The 18,000-nt window shown below is 41.1% G+C and overlaps 1 protein-coding gene across 1 annotated transcript; it reads right to left on the bottom strand.

The window, feature by feature from the left end:
* Positions 1–11,014: 11,014 nt before the first annotated feature.
* cbln2b (cerebellin 2b precursor) lies at positions 11,015–14,161 on the bottom strand. The gene is made up of 4 exons (XM_026180792.2): positions 13,822–14,161; positions 12,905–13,447; positions 12,170–12,289; positions 11,015–12,081 (listed from the first exon to the last, which is right to left on the bottom strand). The coding sequence occupies exons 2-4, from the start codon at positions 13,190–13,192 to the stop codon at positions 11,884–11,886; spliced, it is 606 nt and encodes a 201-aa protein (XP_026036577.1). The 5' UTR covers positions 13,193–13,447; positions 13,822–14,161; the 3' UTR covers positions 11,015–11,883.
* Positions 14,162–18,000: the final 3,839 nt, after the last annotated feature.

Genomic DNA, 18,000 nt, shown 5'->3' with positions numbered 1-18,000 from the left:
GGGGCCAGCGAGCAGTGTGAGGCACTGGTGGCGGTTCTGGAGAGGCTGTGATCATGCCCAAGTTTTATCTGAAGCGTCTGAGCCACGATCGCAGGGAAGCTTCAAGTAAAAATCGCAAGAGCAGAGAGTGGAGATGAGAGAAGAGAAAAAACAACTGATTTCCATCAAAACAGATTGTCAAACCAGATGGGGACTGTTCGAGAACTGGGGCAGAGTGGATGGGGAGGGACTGTGATTGGGCAAATCTCAACACAAACCAGGCAGTCGCATCAGAACAAAATGGATCTTCTAAGCACTCTGCTGCTAGGCTGTCATGTAATTCTAAATGGCTTTAAATAATTCTGAATTAAGTTAATATTCAATATACACGAATATCAAAGAGTTCAAAACGACGAAATCTTTCATGGAACTGTACGCTTTGTTGAGTACATCCTTGTTTTTGTGCTTTGTAGGGGGGATTTAGCTCTCTGGAGAAGCAATCTCGGGGTCAGCTGTGATGGCTGCCTTTAATTTCCTGCACAAAGAAAGTGTCTCTGACCTCTCACCTTTGAGTATGATGTCTCTGCGTCACACATGATGAGCCTGAGCATCATGACAATTTGTGCAGTTTGGTGTGTGTTTCATTAACTCCTCCTGAATTATCAGCGCTCAGAATGATTTTGCATGCTCTGACCATTATCACGGTGCCTCTGGCAACACCTGAGCAAAGCTCATCAGCATGCCAGTGTTAATCCCACACAAGGTTTTCCCCAAAGTGGATTGGCTCAAACACATCCTTTAAACATGTTATCTCAGCCAACGCACGCTTGGGCCTCCAACAAGAGGCTCTTTCTGCGAGCCATACACCACACGCAGTTAACACACAAGCTCATTATCAGACAGAAGGATGAATGTATTACAAGTTGTGGGATAAGATAACCTGAATGTGATATTTAATCAGCTGCATGAAGAAATGCAGAACTGGAACCAGGCGAGCATCAGAAAACAAGGAAATTCTACACCTGAACTATAAGCCCTGTTAGTTAAGCAATCAATGGAAATGTTACTTTCTTTTAGAGACTCGGGTAATAGGTTTGATGCCCTTCTCAAGTATTTATAGCAAATAACAAACATTAAGGGGGAGCCATTATGCTCATTTCCCTTTAAATATTTTTAGTACGGTAAATGGTAATCCTAAAATGGACTGGTATTTATGTAGCACTTTTCTTCTCTTACAGAGCACTCTGAGTGCATCTCTGTGACTTTACTGGTGCAGCTTTACGTGACTTTCAATTCAAAGAACTCTTTTTTTAAAAGTCTTAAAACATCTCTTTCTGTGGCACCTTAGTTCTTCCCCTCTTTGGCACAAGCAATTTTAGCTCCTGTCCCAGAAAGTCCACTTTCTTCTGATTGGCTGCCCCTCACTTGCCTTCTGCAAACATGTCCCCATGCTTGTAAGCACTTCCCCCGTTTGCCTGTCAAAAGCTCCAGAAACATTTACACCTGAATGAATAGCCAGAAGGACTGTTTAGTCAGCTAATGCAGCCTTGTTAGCTTATTGTTAGCTTCTCGATACAGAGTGGCTAGAAAACTGTGCTTTCTTCTTTAGAAAAAGTAAACACACTTTCAAACAAAAAGAGTGGGCCACCCCTAAGTATAACTTTTAAGATGCAAAGACCATATAGGGAAATCTCTATCATTTGATGTCAGCCAACCCCAGGAGTAGAACTAACTTTGACACAGAGCAAACAGTAAATAGGTGAACTTTGGCCCATAAAATACACCACTGTAAAATATATATATAAAAAAGATTAAGGGCCACTTTCATTTGCTTAATCTAGTCACCATTTTGAGGTGTGCTATGTACCAGACTATTATTAGCTGGCAGAAATAACTACCTGAAGTCTCTGCCAGGTTGCCTGACTCCCTGAGAAAAATAGTTCAGTGAATAGGCTGCAGTAGAGGGGATAATAGTTTTTACACCCATTTTTAATGTAAATGTGCCACATAATTCAGTATTGTTGAATACTAAGCTTCTGAGTTGCTGATGGCCAGATTTTGTGTGCTTTGGAAACAGCCAGGCTAGCTCTACCTTCACCGTTACAGTCTTTATGTTAAGCTATGCTAGTTGGCTGCTGGCAAAGCGGCAACCTTCGGGGCTAAGAGAACGAAGCCAACGCAGCAGTGCCAAAAAACAGCGCTTCTTGGAGTGGCCACTTAAAACTGGTTCCAAAACGTGAGTCAGTCCACATAGATTTTCATGTTAAAACCCCCAACTTAACAGTAATAAAACACATTTTTACAGCCTGCTACAAAAAACAGCTTTGGTCTCCGTGGATAGTTTTCCTCCTCACACAGCAGGTGAAATTTCCTCATAACTTCTTCATAACAATTTAGGTTTAAAGTATTTCAATACGTCACTTTACTCATTTGCTTAGCACTGATTAGCGAGTATGTGTTCGTGCCTTGAACGGGGAGCGATGGTATAACTTGGTCACTAGCATACATTCCAGGCTCCGGTTACATAGCTGACCCTCTAACTTATCTAATTTACAACCACATCATCTTTAATTATTAGTTGCTGCAGTTGCTCAGTAGTTCTACAGTTTATAGATGTGGCTTGCTAATTAGCAGCTTGCTAGTGTAAGCTTATAACTTGGGGTGTCCTCTCTCTCCAAAAAACCTACCTTTGTGGCAGCCAAACATGTCAGTAGCTACACCCTTTCTTTTCTTCTTCTATGTTTAGCTTTACGTTTGTAATACTGGCCTGGTAGCAGTAGTAATCTGCTCAGCTCACTTAGCAAAAAGGCTAGCACATGCGCCAAAATGCCAAGCTATTCCTTTAAATTCAGTGCTTCATTTACAGTAAGTGGGTATGGCACATGGATTTGGAGACATTCGGTTTGAATGTTTCCCACGAACAACACACTTTTAAACAGGTGTTCTATTATGAAAATAGCCTTCCCTTCCCTGCACACTCCTGTCTTGAATTTATCATGTCAGGTGGGGAAAATGAAGGTGATTATTGACCGTGAGATGAATTTTCCATTTCCTCTACACCGGACTGATCTTATTTCAACCTCCAAATTTTTTTAGTCTACTGATTTCTCCCTCTCTCTCGCTCTCTTTTCACCCTTCAACACGCCTGTAGCATTCCTCAAGGTCCCCTGTGATGCCCGAGGCTGTAGAGAAACTCCAGTGAACACAGGCTCCCTCCAATCCCTCCACCAAGCCTCTCCAGCCATATGTTTATGATAAGATGAGCTTGACATGATCAGGCTTTTATTTCCTTTTCCATGGAGACATTGATCTCACCTGCAGCAACATGCAATTTGTCAATACTGGAATTTTTAAAAGGTGTATAGGCATAAAATAATGACATGAGTTTCAAGTTAATTGAAAAAAATATGACACTCACCCCCTTGAAATACATATTATTTTTCCTATAAAGCTGTTTAATGAGAAATAGAGGAACTCTTTAAATCCATCCTATTTCTCCTGTCTCTTACAATTCCTCTGAGTATAGTGTAGTGTACTGTGAAGCCTGAACTATGGGTCAGGACCTAACATCTGCCAATAAATGGGTTTCTGCAAAAGGATGGAAAAAAAAACACTAATTCCACAACTTGGTTCGATTTCTAGCACATCTGTGAAGTTCTTTGTTCTTTTGTAAATCTGTTACATTTCATAAACTGTCTGAATGACTGTCTGAAATACTGCATGTAGACGTGACTTTGATTGTGTCCAAGCCAATTCTCCAACAGCAGGTAGAGGCAGTGTATAGTTAAAATTGTGAGCTGCTGTCGTTATTAAAAGGTAGCAGCATCCAGGACTCCAGGACAACAGCTTATCAGGGAAAGAAATAATGATGCCTGAGGCTGTTCACATATATGAGGGCAACTACTTTTAGCTCCATTCCTGGTAACAGTGCAGACGTGTTACCATGAACCTCCAGTTCACTGTTACCGTTATTTTCTTGGCAGCCTGTTTAGTATCGTCACCTTTACAGTATTTAAAGATAGTTTGGTTAGCACAGTTCACCTAGCTGGCCCATCTTTTCACAAAAGAAGTCTGTTTGGTTTGCTGTAAGTATTTGCCGCTCTCGGAGGTCTCGTATTTATTCTTATGATGGCAGCGCAATGCTAAATTCCTCTAAACCTCCCTGAAAATTTAGATTTTTAAAAATGAATGAAGATATTTAAATATTTATGCGGTCTTTGCTCGTAAGCCTTTGATTCATCCTAAATGGTCGTCAAAATTTTAGTTTACTGTAAGATATTAAACGACATTGCTTTCCTTTAATAAACAAACAAGGCAACATTTTCAGAAAATATTTGAAAGTCTGTACGAGTGAATTTGAAACCCTCTGTTTTAAAATATCTGCTTTAATGCCGAGTATGGAAAGGAAAGATGAGAACGTAATGTGCATGTAGAGTTTAACTAAGTGGCGTTAGCTGGAGTTGTAATTAAACTCATTACGGTATAATGAGCATCAGTCGCTTTAAGGTGAGAAAGCTCCTGATAGACTGATCTAAACTGGGCTCCTCCTTCCTCTGTCGTGACAGTAAAAGGTTACTTTTGATTCTTTAATTATGCATTGAAAAGTTCTCACTTAACCTAATTAAAAATGTAGAAATGAGTCGCCTTAATAATATCAAAGAGAAAAAGAGAAGCAGCCAGGTCTGGTCAAAGGGAAGAAATCTTTTTATACTGTTATCACATCGTTTGTGTTTTATTTAGAGGGATGACTTAGATGATATCTGCCTGGTCTGTCTATAAAGCACTACAGCACTATGCTCAGATCTCTGTCAGTGTAGAACAACAAGTCTTGGGTAGTTGTCGGCACTCCACAGAGCTGGGTAACTGCAATAATTTACAGGGAAGGGTGCTATTATCATTTGGACGTTGACGTGACTCACCTGACAGGCTTTACGGGATTGTCTGACACGTTTCTGAGAGTCTGACTCTTCAGATGTGTTTATGATTGTGCTTTTATTTGTCCCATATTTTCTCCTTCCTTACTGCATTTTATAAAGCGCATTTACTATTTTTATAAAGCTGTATGCATAAAAATAAAGTGGACAGAAATGTGTTTGACATCTCATTGGTGGTCTTTCTAGTCCTATCTGCTTAGAAATCAAACTGACATGCCAAAAACTCAGGCATGTCAAACTCAGCAGTATAACATACAGTGCTCAGGTGTCTTTACTGTGGTTTGTGATTTGAATTTACTGAGGGTACAAATGGAACCCTATTAAGCCCACGGCTATATTTCCACATGATCTATAAAATTACCATAACCAGAATCCACACCTACACCTGTAAAAATAGTCTTACTTCCTCTGCTGTGCTGTTACGTTTGTCACTTTGCACACGCACATCGCACATCTGTATGCATTTGTGTGTGTGTGTGTGTGTGTGTGTGTGTATGTGTGTGTGTGTGTGTGTGTGTGTGTGTGTGCCCCTGATCATCCACAGGATCAACAACTCACAGTGTGTATGTGTGTGTGTGTTTTGTCCTCCACTGCAGCTGGTTGTGCTGAGGCAGTTTTTCCTATTCTAATGAATGTAGTTTAGCTGGTTAGGTGCTGGGTCCAGGATGCTTTCTTGGGCTTGCTGTGCCTGAATGCAGTGCATAGACAGATGATGTATTGGAACCATCACATCAAGGAGTCGCTCATATGAGCTGGGGATGCCGAGCTCGGCGTTGCCTACTGTCTCTTGTGATGGTGGGGGTTGGCAGGGGGGAGTGCTGAAGGGGTGGGCTTGGACGAGGCTGTATTTTCTTTGGGGAATTGCGTGTTTCAGCAGTATGGATATTGCAGGCAGTGGCAGAAGGAATAAACAGACTCTCTCTTCCACCCCCCCCCCCCCCCACCCCCCCACCCCCTCAACCCCCATTTTCTTCAGGGATGGGCCTGTTCACAGAAGCGGTTCTGTGACTGATGTTTGCCTGTGTTATGCGTCTATTTATTTGTTTGGCAAACAAATGCATTATTAACAAGCCACTGCCACATGTTATCCTCTCAGTGTATTCTCCGTTTGCATCAGTGTTGCTCTATTCAAGTGCAAATTAGCTAGGTCACTGCACGATTGTAATACCAAAGCCTAAGTGAAACGTCTGACTCAACAGGATGTGCGACTTATATACATACATAGATTTGATGTCGTTTTGCGGTTTAAAGTTAAATATTTGAGGGGGGGGACGACATAATGCAATAGGTGAAAGTGCTCCTCTGTTGCAGAGCACACAGGTGGTCTTATGTTTCATGGTGGTTTATGTCTCCATGCTTGGAATGACAAAATGTGTCCGTTACTGTGGCCCATGAAATTAGAAGGGCTCATTTGAAGGGGGGAACCTATGAAAAGAGCATTTTAATATGATCTAAAGAGGTATGGACCATTAAAACTGGTGATAAATCCTGACATTCAGTATGCATTTCCTTTTAACTCGCAGTCACATTAGATATTAGATTGAGTGGGCCCCTAAGCGTCATTTCAGACCCAAAAGGAACTGCCTGTAGGTTTGCCTGGGAACAGCTTGAATAAAAATAATGCTGTGAAAGGCTTATTCGCACTCACAATCACACTTAAGGCAATTTCACCCATAACAGGGACTAGGACTGGGAGAAAATGAGTCTAAGGCAAAAGACACCTTTTCTGAAGGTTTTTTTCCCCTCTCATGCATACCAATGTATTTAACTCATCTGCAATCAAAAGGAAAGGTTAAAAATCTTGTTAGGGTCTCTCTCCTTTGGAATTGGGAGTCTAGAGGAAGGTACAAAGCACGTCCACGCACAGGCGGCCATTGGAGGAGAATAGAAGAATGAGATATAGAAATTCAGGAAACGCCCAAAACACAAACACTTGGCTTCATTGGTAAAAAAATACTGACTTCTTGGCTGATATCTGTTTTGTTGTGCTGCTCTCTTTGGCTTTCTCATAACAGAAGTGAATCAAAGTGGTGAACTCCAGTGCTGCTTAACCATAGGTTGGAATTCAAGATGGGTCAGGAAGACATTTCTTAAAGGTCTCACTGTGGGCCAACAGCATCAAAATGTTTTCTTGACTTTGGTTCTCAGAAAAGGAAAAGGAGATGTTGGATCTGAAAAAGAAAGCTTTGCTCAGCAGTGGAAAAGAAGACGCTTCAGTTGAGGTTAAACTTAGTTTCCAATATGTGCTTTTATCAGATTGTGAATGCACAAGTGAAAATACTTATGGAGGTAAAAGCATACATGTATGTGTAACAGTTTAGTTAATTTAGTATGAAAACTGCTGTATTATATGCTGTTGTTGATGCACAAGGAAACATATCAGTATCATGATATCAATAAATAAAGAGCCGACATCAGCTTGTGCTACACGCAAGGTTAGGGCAGGATTTTTTTTTCCATCAAGCAAGAGCAAGGTCTAATATTTACAAAATTTTCAGTGAAACACTTCAAGAGTTTTAATCGGTGGAGCTTTCGTGCAACGAGAAAAGGAAGAGGTTGGCCTTCGTTTTGTTTGCTCAAATGACGCGTAATTATTTTCTTGTTACCTCGGTAAAAATAAATAAATAAATACAAAATAGAGAGAAGATGACATTTTACCTGCCAACTATCATCCTTGTTAAGACTGAACAAATCACCCACTGAAGATATGCAAAGGCAGTGTAATTAAATGTTTAGAGACTACAAGAGGAGCTGAAATGAAAGCCGTCTTGATCTTCAGAGGACAGCTTTCAAATCAGCCCCCAAACAACTTTAATTCTTATTTCTAAAACGATTTTAATGTTGTTTTCCCTACAGTGGATTGAAGATTTGTTTAGATGTTTCCAAATAGGAAGCCACTTTGTTCAAGGCTGAATGAGCAGTGACACGCGTGCATGTGTGTGCGTGTGTCGGTGTGGATGCATGTTCAGAATGGTTATAAGTGTAAATGTGTGATTTGTAAGTGGGAGTTCTCTAAAACAACCTCATTAAGGAATAACTGACATGAGTCTATTACATAATTTAAATTCAAATGCATGTACGGCTGCACCTCCCTCACGTCGATGGGCCCGCGGTGCAGCCCGCCTATGATCTTACTGCAGATGCATGTATCTCAGAGTCATACAAATGAGAGGACCAGCCCTCATGAGGAGGATTTTTTTAGGAGACTATAGATGAAAAAGTTAAAAAAAAAAGTTCCTATGAGTTCTTGGCTTTTGCATTTATCTATAATTTTTATTTATTTATCCGTGTATAGCTGCTAAGCACAGTAAAATGCCATCTGTGCCTCAATAAAAACATTCTCAAGTCTGTTTTACAATTAGAGTGGACGAATTGTGAGCTTTGACAGTGTGGGTGACTCTGTATTTACTGCTACAAACAAACAAACACAAAAAAAATCCTGTTAGGATGACTAATATTTAGCAATAACGGCAGCATTATGGTATCATTTACACTCTGTTGTGCCTAATAAGTTGCAAACAGCTTTACTCACCAAGGAGTTCAACAAATATATCCACGCTTTAATAATCCCATCTATGGAAGTTGTGTTATTTACATGAAAGAAGTGATTTAGTCTAACTTATTTGATTGCGCGCAATAATCTTGAAAAGGTTTTATTTTTCATGTCTTGTTTGCTACGTGCTCAATGGCTATCTTAATTATCTAAGGGGATCATTTGGATGCAGATTTCTCATTCCAGTATGGGCACAATTAGTACTTTATAGGCCAGTTTAATACACTCTCCAAAATCACAATGATTTGCTGGCACTTTCTGCCGTTTGTGCAGTCCTATTGCTGGCATCAGCTGCTCATCAGCAGGTCTTTATCTTTGTTCTCAGCTGTTGTGTTCTGTTATAAACACAATGAAGGTATATTAAAAAAAATAAGACCAAAGCAGATATCCGTGCGGTAGAAGCAACCAAGTGAACAAAAAAAGGTTCCCAGCTGCTCACGTGTACGATATTGTCAATTATACATGCAAATGTTTTCCAGCAGCTGTTGGTGTTCATTTTTAACCCTCAGCTGCACAAACAGTTAGTTTTATGTTTTCTTCTCTGTGTGTTTGACAGAGAACAATGGTGTTGTGTTAATATGTTTCTACGAGCCCAGGATGGTCTTAAACTGCTACAAATTGGCTCACAACTCTTCTGGCAGGTTTTGTACAGTACTCGTAACTGTTTTTTCTGCCAATGTCATGCTGGCTTTGTGCTAAATTGACATTTTCTCAGCACAATGACTTTCACCGTAAGGGTGAGGATCAGATTTATGATGCTCAACCAATCAGACAGTCTTCACCGAGGCTCGTAAGAACTTTGTTTATTCTAAAGTCTAGAAAAAATAGCGGCGAATGAGAGATTTATTAAGCTTTGCAACCTAAATTGAGAGCACTTTAAGCTTGACTGGAAAAAAGCAATGCAGATTTGTCCTACAAATATCGGAATTTTTGCTAGAGTAGTTTCTAGCATAACCAACTTTACCGACCTTTACCTAGGACAAGAAATAAAAGACTTCTTTAGATGTCAACAGGTGTGACATTTAGTTAGGTTAAGTAACTATGCTGTGATTGTCCTTTGTGTTTTTCTTTACAAATCTCCTCCAACACTCCTTCTCTACAGACATACTGTATCCAAGCACACCAAGTCACAGCTTCCATAATCAAAGGTGTGTATTTACTCTGTGCTGGGCTGCATCCACAGAGTTAACACTCCAAAGTCTATAATGCAAAAAAGGCCCTCAGAACTTAAAAAGAGGGCCACATTTGCCAAATTAGCCATTAGGTTTAGAGACTTTTATGTTAAAGACTTTAGAGGAAAAACATTGCTGGACTTTGAATATTAAAGACTCAAGAAAACTTGCAGATTCCCACATTGTTAAAACAGGGATGAGTTTCTCTGTAGCGCTTTTGCTTTTGCTCAATTCACATCTGTATTGTCCCCAAAGTGTTATCTCTAAGTGGCACAGACTTAACAAGGAAACATCAGGCTTTCACCTTGGTCCACCTCATTTACTGTAAACCACAGAAACAGCAAGTTTCCTCTCGTGTTTTTGTGCATTTGCCATATGTTTTCCCACAGGATGTTTTTTTAGTCTTTTTCAGACTATATGCATGGTAAAATATTTCTGTGTTTGTTGAATACATTATCACTGGCCCGGGGAAAAGCGTGATATTTTTTTTTCTTAAGTGTAGTATCTGATAAGGGGATAGCTTTAAACAAAACAAAAAAATATTAATTTAAAAAATGAGCAAATATTTGCTCTTGGCACTGCTCTTTTTCTTCTTCTTTAATTTGTATGAGTCATGCAGTTCATCTTGACTCAGGTGTGGCCTTCCTAGACTGGGAAGGGAGGGGTTGTGGGGGTGGTGGGTTTGGGGGTATGTGGTATAACTTTGACTGCGTGTAAGTGGGGGGGGGGGGGGGGGGGGGGATATTTTAGTGTGTGGGCTGAAATATCCCCAAAACGTCCTTTTTCAAACAAGATGGCATCCAGTCACGTGATTTAAAAAAAGAAAGAAAGAAAGGAAAAGAAACAAACTTTGCACACAGTCTATACTACGACCTCTCTCGCTCTCTTTTTAACCCACATTTGCAAACCACCTCGCTAACGCTTCCAAATATATGTCTACTTTACGTGAGCTTCGGCTCTGCCACAAAGAAGGACGTTTCCGCGGTGTGCGGTCGTGCTGTGCTGAAACTTCACGCTCAGGAGCTGCCCTGGCTCTCCTCAGCAGTGCATTCATAAATGCGCATTTCAGATATTTCTTATTTCCCAGTTATTAAATCGCAGTTTCCAGCCGGCAACAACAAGTGTTTTCACTGAAGTGTTTGACTTAAGAAGCTGTTGCCTGACTTTTTTTCCCTTTTTTTAAAAAAAAAGCCCATAGGTTCAGCACCTCGGACAGCGACCAGAGTGAGCTGCTCACAGTTCAACCTCTGCTCCCTCTTGAGGCCTTTGAGCTTCATTTGCAAACATGTATTTTTCCTACAGTCTGTATACACAGATAGATCCCCTTTCGTTGAAAAGCTATATGCAAACAAAAACTGATAAATGCACTTAGCCTATACAATACAATACCTTTTATTAAGCGGGACATAGGGATTCTTCTATAATTTCCACAATGTACATTTGGTGAGCAACGTCACTGAACATTAAATCAGTCAAAGCTACGCAGATTCCGAAATGTAGAACACACAATAATGTGAATATGTACTTTATAAATTATATCATTGTTACTATTTTTTTTTTAAATAAAAGGGCTCTAAGTCGTCTTCGGTGGCTGAAATATGTCGCCTTTTTTTCTCTTTTAAATAAACTCGTCGGCGGCCTACATTTGGCGTATTTTCAATATGTTCAGCATCCAAACGCAACACCATTGACAGCACAAAACATAAGGATAAAACTTCCATTCGTGCAAAAAAAATGCCTTGGGCGTGAAAGCACTTCTTCTGTTGTTTGTCCATATAATTCCATATACTTCACTTGGACGGAAACCATAAATTGTTTAAGGCTATACAAACATAAAATAGAGCATAACACACTCGGCCTGTCCAAGGTGTCAGTTCCTCCACTCCCCCCATCTTCTCCTTTGTCCATTTCCTCTCAGGTACACCCGTTTGTCTGTCGGCAAAGTTTGTTTTCCAAGCAAGGGGGGGGAAAAAATCCACGTACCCGACAAGTACGGGCCACGTTGAATCATCCAGATTGCGTTAGAGTTGGCTGATGGATTTGAATATATGAAACTCCAAGGAAACGTTCAGATTTGACTAGATAGTGGACGAGTGTAGGTATACAGATATTCGTCGGCTTCCTTGGCTGACAGTTATTTTAGTTAAAAATAAATGGCATGTTTTTTTCGTTTTTTTCTATTTTTTCTTTTTTGGTTCCTCAACCTAAGCAGAGTCCCATGCGACGTGAGTCATCGCAGATTAGATTATAGAGGAAAGACTAGAAAGCCTGAGAAGGTGGAGTATTTCCATCCGCCCATTAGGGTGCCCCGTTCCAGCTTCAGATAGACACGGTCCTCCCGTTCAACCATCAGCAGTACTCCGTTGCTGGCCGCCTCTCTCGTAACGTCCTGGTCACCGGCGAATGCTGATATAACCGGATAATCATTCTGCATCAGGTTCACCTGCAATTAAGAGCAACGAGAAACTTGGAGCTGAGTCTTGTACCCAGGAAATGCAAAAATGCGCCCCACGTTTTTCGTAATTTCTCACCTGTATAGTTTGTCTGTTGTAGACCTTCACCACGTGAAAGCTGAAACTATAGATTCCCCTTCTTGGAGCCTGGAAAACACTCGTTTTGAGATCGAAATGGTTGCCGATGTTCACTAAAACCTGTGATAAGAAAGGGAGCACAATAAGACAGTGCTTTATTAGTATGATTATTTTTTATGTGCATGCTTAATTCAACACAACAGCTGGTTTTGTGGAAACGTATTGTTTGTGTCTGCTGTGCGCAGTGACTAAAAAAGAGGCGTATAAGCCAGTAAGCCTGGTGCTGCTTTGCCAAATGTTTCAGGCAGCACTTCAGTCGCACTTTGGGAAGGATCCCAATTTGAGGCGTATAACAGGCCGCTGTCCAAAGACCTCAGCCGTGAAAACTTATTGGAATATCTAATCAAAAGCAACACATTGCATATCTAAATGCGACCGAGGCCTAAGACGCATGCGGTAAATGATCGTGCATGGGTGATCGTCTGGCGGCGCATCTCCAGATCACGCCAATTACGCACACGAATCCTTCTGAAACATAAAATAACGCCGAAGTCTTTAGAAAACCTCCTGGCTCGGATCGCACAGAGCGTTAGAAGTAATAGAAAATCAATATCGAGCAAGATCATAAGTTTTACCCACCCAACAGATTGTACGAAGAGAAAATTATATTTTAGAATAAAATCGGACTTGTATTGGATATGGGTGTGTTGACGCTAAATTCAGTGGACATCTGACCTGGTCAAAATAGATGGTCATGGACGTGTTGCTCATCTCTGACGGCTCATGGTTGGTTCCACGCACGGCTGAAAAAGCCACCTTTGCCCCAGCGGAGCGGACTGAAATGCCAAGTGAGGAGGTGACTGCGCCGTCCGAAGAAGGGTTCGAGTCGCACACCACTAGACACTTCCCTTCGAGAACTATGGGTTCCGTGTCGTTCTGGCCAAGGCAGAAAGCCACGCCGCATCCCAAGAGGAGGGTCAGTGCCAGTATGGCACAGCGTCCCGGGCAGCGCGCTGGCACCATGGTTGGATCGCTGATCCCGTGCACACTGATACAGCCCGGTAGCCCCTTGGAGGTTTGTTAGCTCTCGATCACCTGGTCCAGAGTCGGTCCCTTCTATCTTCCCCTCTCTCTTCCTCAATATGTGATGCTCCCTCACTCTCTCAAACACCTTCTGACACACAGACGCACTCAGACTCTCTCCGACTGAGACTCCCCTCCCTCCTGCACGTCTTAGTTGATTTTGGGAGAGTATTCAGACATCTGCGGTTGCAATTCCTGATATAAGAGAAAAATAGTTCTCTTGTAAGACAATAACATCAATGAGATCGTATATAGTTTACTTAATAAACTTGTAACCAGCGTGCGTAAAAGGACTTGTGCGTAAAGGGAAAAGAGACTGAACGTTAAATACCACAATCCTAATAAGCATGGTGTAGAAATTGATCATCCTTTATAATTATCCTATCAAAGCAATTATTTGTGCTTCAGCTGCGTGTTTGCTGATGGGAATGCGCGCTGCAGCACTTTGTACCAAATTAAAATGTCCAAAAAAAGATGTTCCCTTCCTCTATCCTCGTTCTGGCTGATAATTGTGATGAAACAAGCACTTTTCTGGCATTTCTATAAAGGAACGATAAACCACGACCTACCTGCGTTATCCATCCCGCTGGTGTGCTTTCTGTCCCACCCTCCAAGACTGTAAATTGAGCGCTCAGATCGCTGCTGCTGCTGCTACTGCTGCAGAAAAAAGCATGAGTCTCTGGGCTGCCTTTCGAGGGAGTACTCACGCCCAATCTTTGTGTGTGGCCACTGCAACGAGACTTCTCAGAAGTGCCCCACAATTAAGACACATTGCGTGGACTAATAGGTTTGTTTGCACAGTCATACGTGCTATGCTGGGAGCTTGGGGGCCCCTGAGGTTGGCAAAGATCACTCGCTCTTAGGGACTATCATTTATATGGTCTGGTTTTGTCATATCTCTGTCTGATTAATCCAAAATGAAGGGGGAATGCAGCGGGTAACCTTGCAGTTACATGGTACATTCAGCATGCATGTATATGTTACTAATTTGGGACTTAAAGCAATTTTTTTATGAATCAAATACAGATACTCGTGCGCCATCCAGTGGCGGATCTAAATTGTGCATAAGGGCTGTCAGGTTATTAGAGATACACAAGGGGGGTAAAAAAAAAAAAAATCAAAGAATCTAAGAGATTAAGACAATAAACTTGTGTGGCATCTCACCTGCATGCTCCACTGACACATGGTTGTCAACAGTCTTCCATCACATCACAAATAAAACAAAGATCTCACAACCAGGTTCAAAGCAGGTAAAGCTTCAACAAAGCTCACTTCACCGAGTATGACCCGCACTTCTCTGTTCCACCCTTAGCCTTCTTCTTTTCAACTTCTGACATGCCATCATCCTTTGAAGAGCTGTAGAGGGTTCCTATCAGTGCTCCACACTTCTGAATGGTTTGAGGATGGGCTTCACAAGTATCGAACCTCACGCTGGACCTTTAATGAGCTGTCGTTTTCACACTTCCTACCAAGTGCTAAGTGGCTGCATTATACATGTACACAGCAGATACTGTAGGCCAGCTGTTTTATCCACTCAAGTAAAGGAACAGACTGTGTTACTTTTGATTTATCAGAGCTGGAATTTGTTTTAGGGTTTCACGCAAGTAAGCGATTGGATAAGATGAGCAGGTAGAGAATATATCACTGTTAATAAGTGTTGAAAGCTCAGACACAGCTGAAGAATATGTGACTTGTGCAGTGTGTTTCACATGCCTTTGTACATGCTAAGTCCTCTACTAAAAATACATTATTTTAGGCTTAATCATGGTTAATCCTTTGCTCCCTTCATTCCCATTTGACAAACACTGCACTGTCACAGCCGACTGACAAACCATGCGGAAGAGTGACATCAGGTATCCAAGAGCCACAGCTGTCCTCGGGCCTTTAGAAGGACACATAGCTACAGAAATCATCAAATGTCAAGTACGGGGGACAAGCAAGCAAAAAGGATGTGGCCTACATGCCATTACTATACCAGGGGCTGCTGTTGCCCTGAAAGGGACTTCACTTTCATCAGGCAAGCTGATCAGCTAGAGTGACAACAGGGTTATGGTGATTTTCCCTGACAGCTAGCAGAGCCTACTGGCTTCTAGGAAAAGGGGGAGGTCAATTATGGGATGGGTCTTAAAGTGAGCCATCTGTTTTTGCAAAGAAAATGACTTATCATCTTTCTGCATGTTTTCTCTGTACATAACACACATGCATGTATACTTTTAGTGTCCCTTTTTGTGCACAACTACATATCAATACCTCTGTCACAAATATTATAAATATTAGGCATATAACGAATTAAATTAAACAAGATCCACTCCATGTGCTCATGCCACTATATGCTTCATCAGATCTAAAATACCCACTATATCTGCCAGTCCATCCTTCTGCCAGTCCATCTGTCTATGTGCAGCTATAAATGACTCTGTATCTTCATCTTTGAAATGAGGTCAGGCTCTCAAACTGCTTCATTTTTGAGTCCTCTCTCTCACTGCTGGAGAATGAATGAATGTGGAGAAAGAGACTGTGTTTTGTCTCTCTTGTCTTAGTTCAGTAAGATGTGACCTCTATCTTAGCATGTGTGAGGAGACAAATAGCATCAATCTTGCCTTTTCCTCCCCTGCTAGTGCTGAGCTAACACCCTGATGAGGAGTTATATTGGTAATCCAGGGAAAGGTTACAGCAGGCGGTACTGTGCCTGCTAAAGCTTACAGTGACAGCTATTAATTTGTGTGTGTGGTGTGTGTGTGTCCACAGTTGTATTAATCACACTGTAGAGACTGGAATCTCAATAGCAGGATAAAGGTAGCTTTCTCTCAGGTAAACTAAGAAATTTTAGGAGTGCAGTTTGAATCGTGGTTTAGGGGTAAAGGTCAAATGTGTTCAGCCCCCCAGGAAATGAAAGTAAATCTGTGCAGTATGTGTAAATATGTACTCTGTACATCTACATGCGTCAACAGTTTACTTTACGGCCCTGTGGGAACTACAAGGTAAAATCTTACAAGTTGGCTTTACTTAAGTGTGCAAACTCATTGCTTCAGAAAATTTAGATGCAGCATCACTATCATAAAGGAGAAGTCAACTTAATTTCTGTAATATGCAATATACCTTAATTTAAATTACCTCATAAATGAGAGAAACAGTTACTGGAAAGTTGGAAAATGTGTTTTGGGGTAGATTAGTTGGGTGAGCTGTGTTATAAGACAAAAATGCACATTTATTGTAATTCTTGTTTTCCAAACTTCGCATAAATCCTAAACTGCTTTCAAACAACCTGAACATGGACTCTGGCTTAGAAGCCATTAACTGTTACAGAAGACTCAGATCACAGTGGCACATTGTTAGACCTTAACACTATTCTTGACCACACAAACACTGAACTATGTCTCATACCTGCGGTGTGGAAGGGTTCCTTCCAGCTATTTATTGAAAAATGAAAATATACATTGGAATATAGCATATAAATCAAAAACAGAGTTCGTACAATTCTAATCAGCTTGCTATTCAATATTTGTTATGACCATCTTTATTCTATAACACAGCCTGAACCCAGGCAGCTTTCTTGTCATTTCTTTAAGTAGTCTTCAGGAATAGTTCTCCAGGCTTCTTGAAGGACACTCAAAGCTCTTCTTTGGACGTTGGCTGCCTTTTGTTGTGTTCTGTGTCAAGGTGATTCCACACCGCTTCAATAATGTTGAGGTCCCGAATCTGGGGAGGCCAATCCATGACTCATAAGGTTCCCCTGTGTGTTTTTCTACCCAGGTATGCTTTTACTGCATTACCAGTGTGTTTAGGATGAAAGTTGAAGCTGCTGACAATCAGGCTCTTTCCAGATGGCATTGGATGATGGATTAATATTTGAAAGTACTTTTCTGCATTCATAATTGCAAAAAACACCAACATCAATGGTTGAAATGCAGCCCTAAACCATGACAGAGCCTCCACTGTGTTTAACAGATGACCACAGACACTCGCTGTCAAACACAGAGCTGTCAAACTAAACAAAAAAAAAAGGTTTTCCCAAAGATGAGTAGTTCTCATCATGCTGATTTGGGTTCAAGGGTGGTCACTTTTCTCATGATTATGCTTCAAATTACTCACCCAAAGCTGTAAAATTAGGGTGTGATATCACGGTGATGTCTTTGATTGACAGCTCCTGTCAGGAGAAACTCTCATATCTCTGTTGTGAATTGCAGATGAAGACTGAGAGAAGATCCAACCTTTACTTCCCATAACCACGACTCTCTGTTTAAAGCTAACAGCATGCTGTATTCTGCAGTAAACTGAACTAACCAACATAAGTGATCAGAGGCACTGTTGTACCTTTTCTATGAGTAAAATGTGTGATTTTAAGCTAACTAGTAAATTAGCATCCTTAGCTATAACTAGCTACGACGAGGAGTAAGCTAAGCCGGTGTTCGGTGGCTAATCTGTGCACATGAATGAATTCACCCCGACTAAAGAAATCACTCTGTTGAGCTTGAATGTTAATTAAAAGTCAGCGCTGTAGTTCAGACATTAGTTCTGCTGCTCTGACTTACCGAACAGAAGGATGTTAATTCATGCAGCAGGCTGCCAAAGATGAGGCACTGAAACGGTTTATATGAGAAACAGAGAAAAGTCATTCATTATATACTGTAAGAGTAACAGGCTGGACTCTTCTTCAGCTCCTGTTTAGAGCTGATTATTAACTATCTGCAAACAGCAGCATGTTTCTGTTTCTTTCCACATCTGAATGGACAGTAACAGTACAATAA

The sequence above is a fragment of the Astatotilapia calliptera genome, chromosome 9, assembly GCF_964374335.1.
Source record: "Astatotilapia calliptera chromosome 9, fAstCal68.1, whole genome shotgun sequence".
Lineage (NCBI taxonomy): Eukaryota > Metazoa > Chordata > Actinopteri > Cichliformes > Cichlidae > Astatotilapia > Astatotilapia calliptera.
Note: the sequence above shows the minus strand (reverse complement) of the source record. Positions and strands in the feature narration are given on the sequence as shown.

What these genes read in the sequence shown, in the direction of transcription:
- cbln2b (XM_026180792.2), bottom strand. Translation starts at nt 13,192, where the DNA reads ATGGTGCCAGCGCGCTGCCCGGGACGCTGTGCCATACTGGCACTGACC. An exon ending in TGACCATCTATTTTGACCAG is followed by an intron (nt 12,290 to 12,904) that starts GTCAGATGTCCA and finishes TTCTTATCACAG; the next exon opens with GTTTTAGTGAACATCGGCAA. An exon ending in ACAACAGACAAACTATACAG is followed by an intron (nt 12,082 to 12,169) that starts GTGAGAAATTAC and finishes TCTTAATTGCAG; the next exon opens with GTGAACCTGATGCAGAATGA.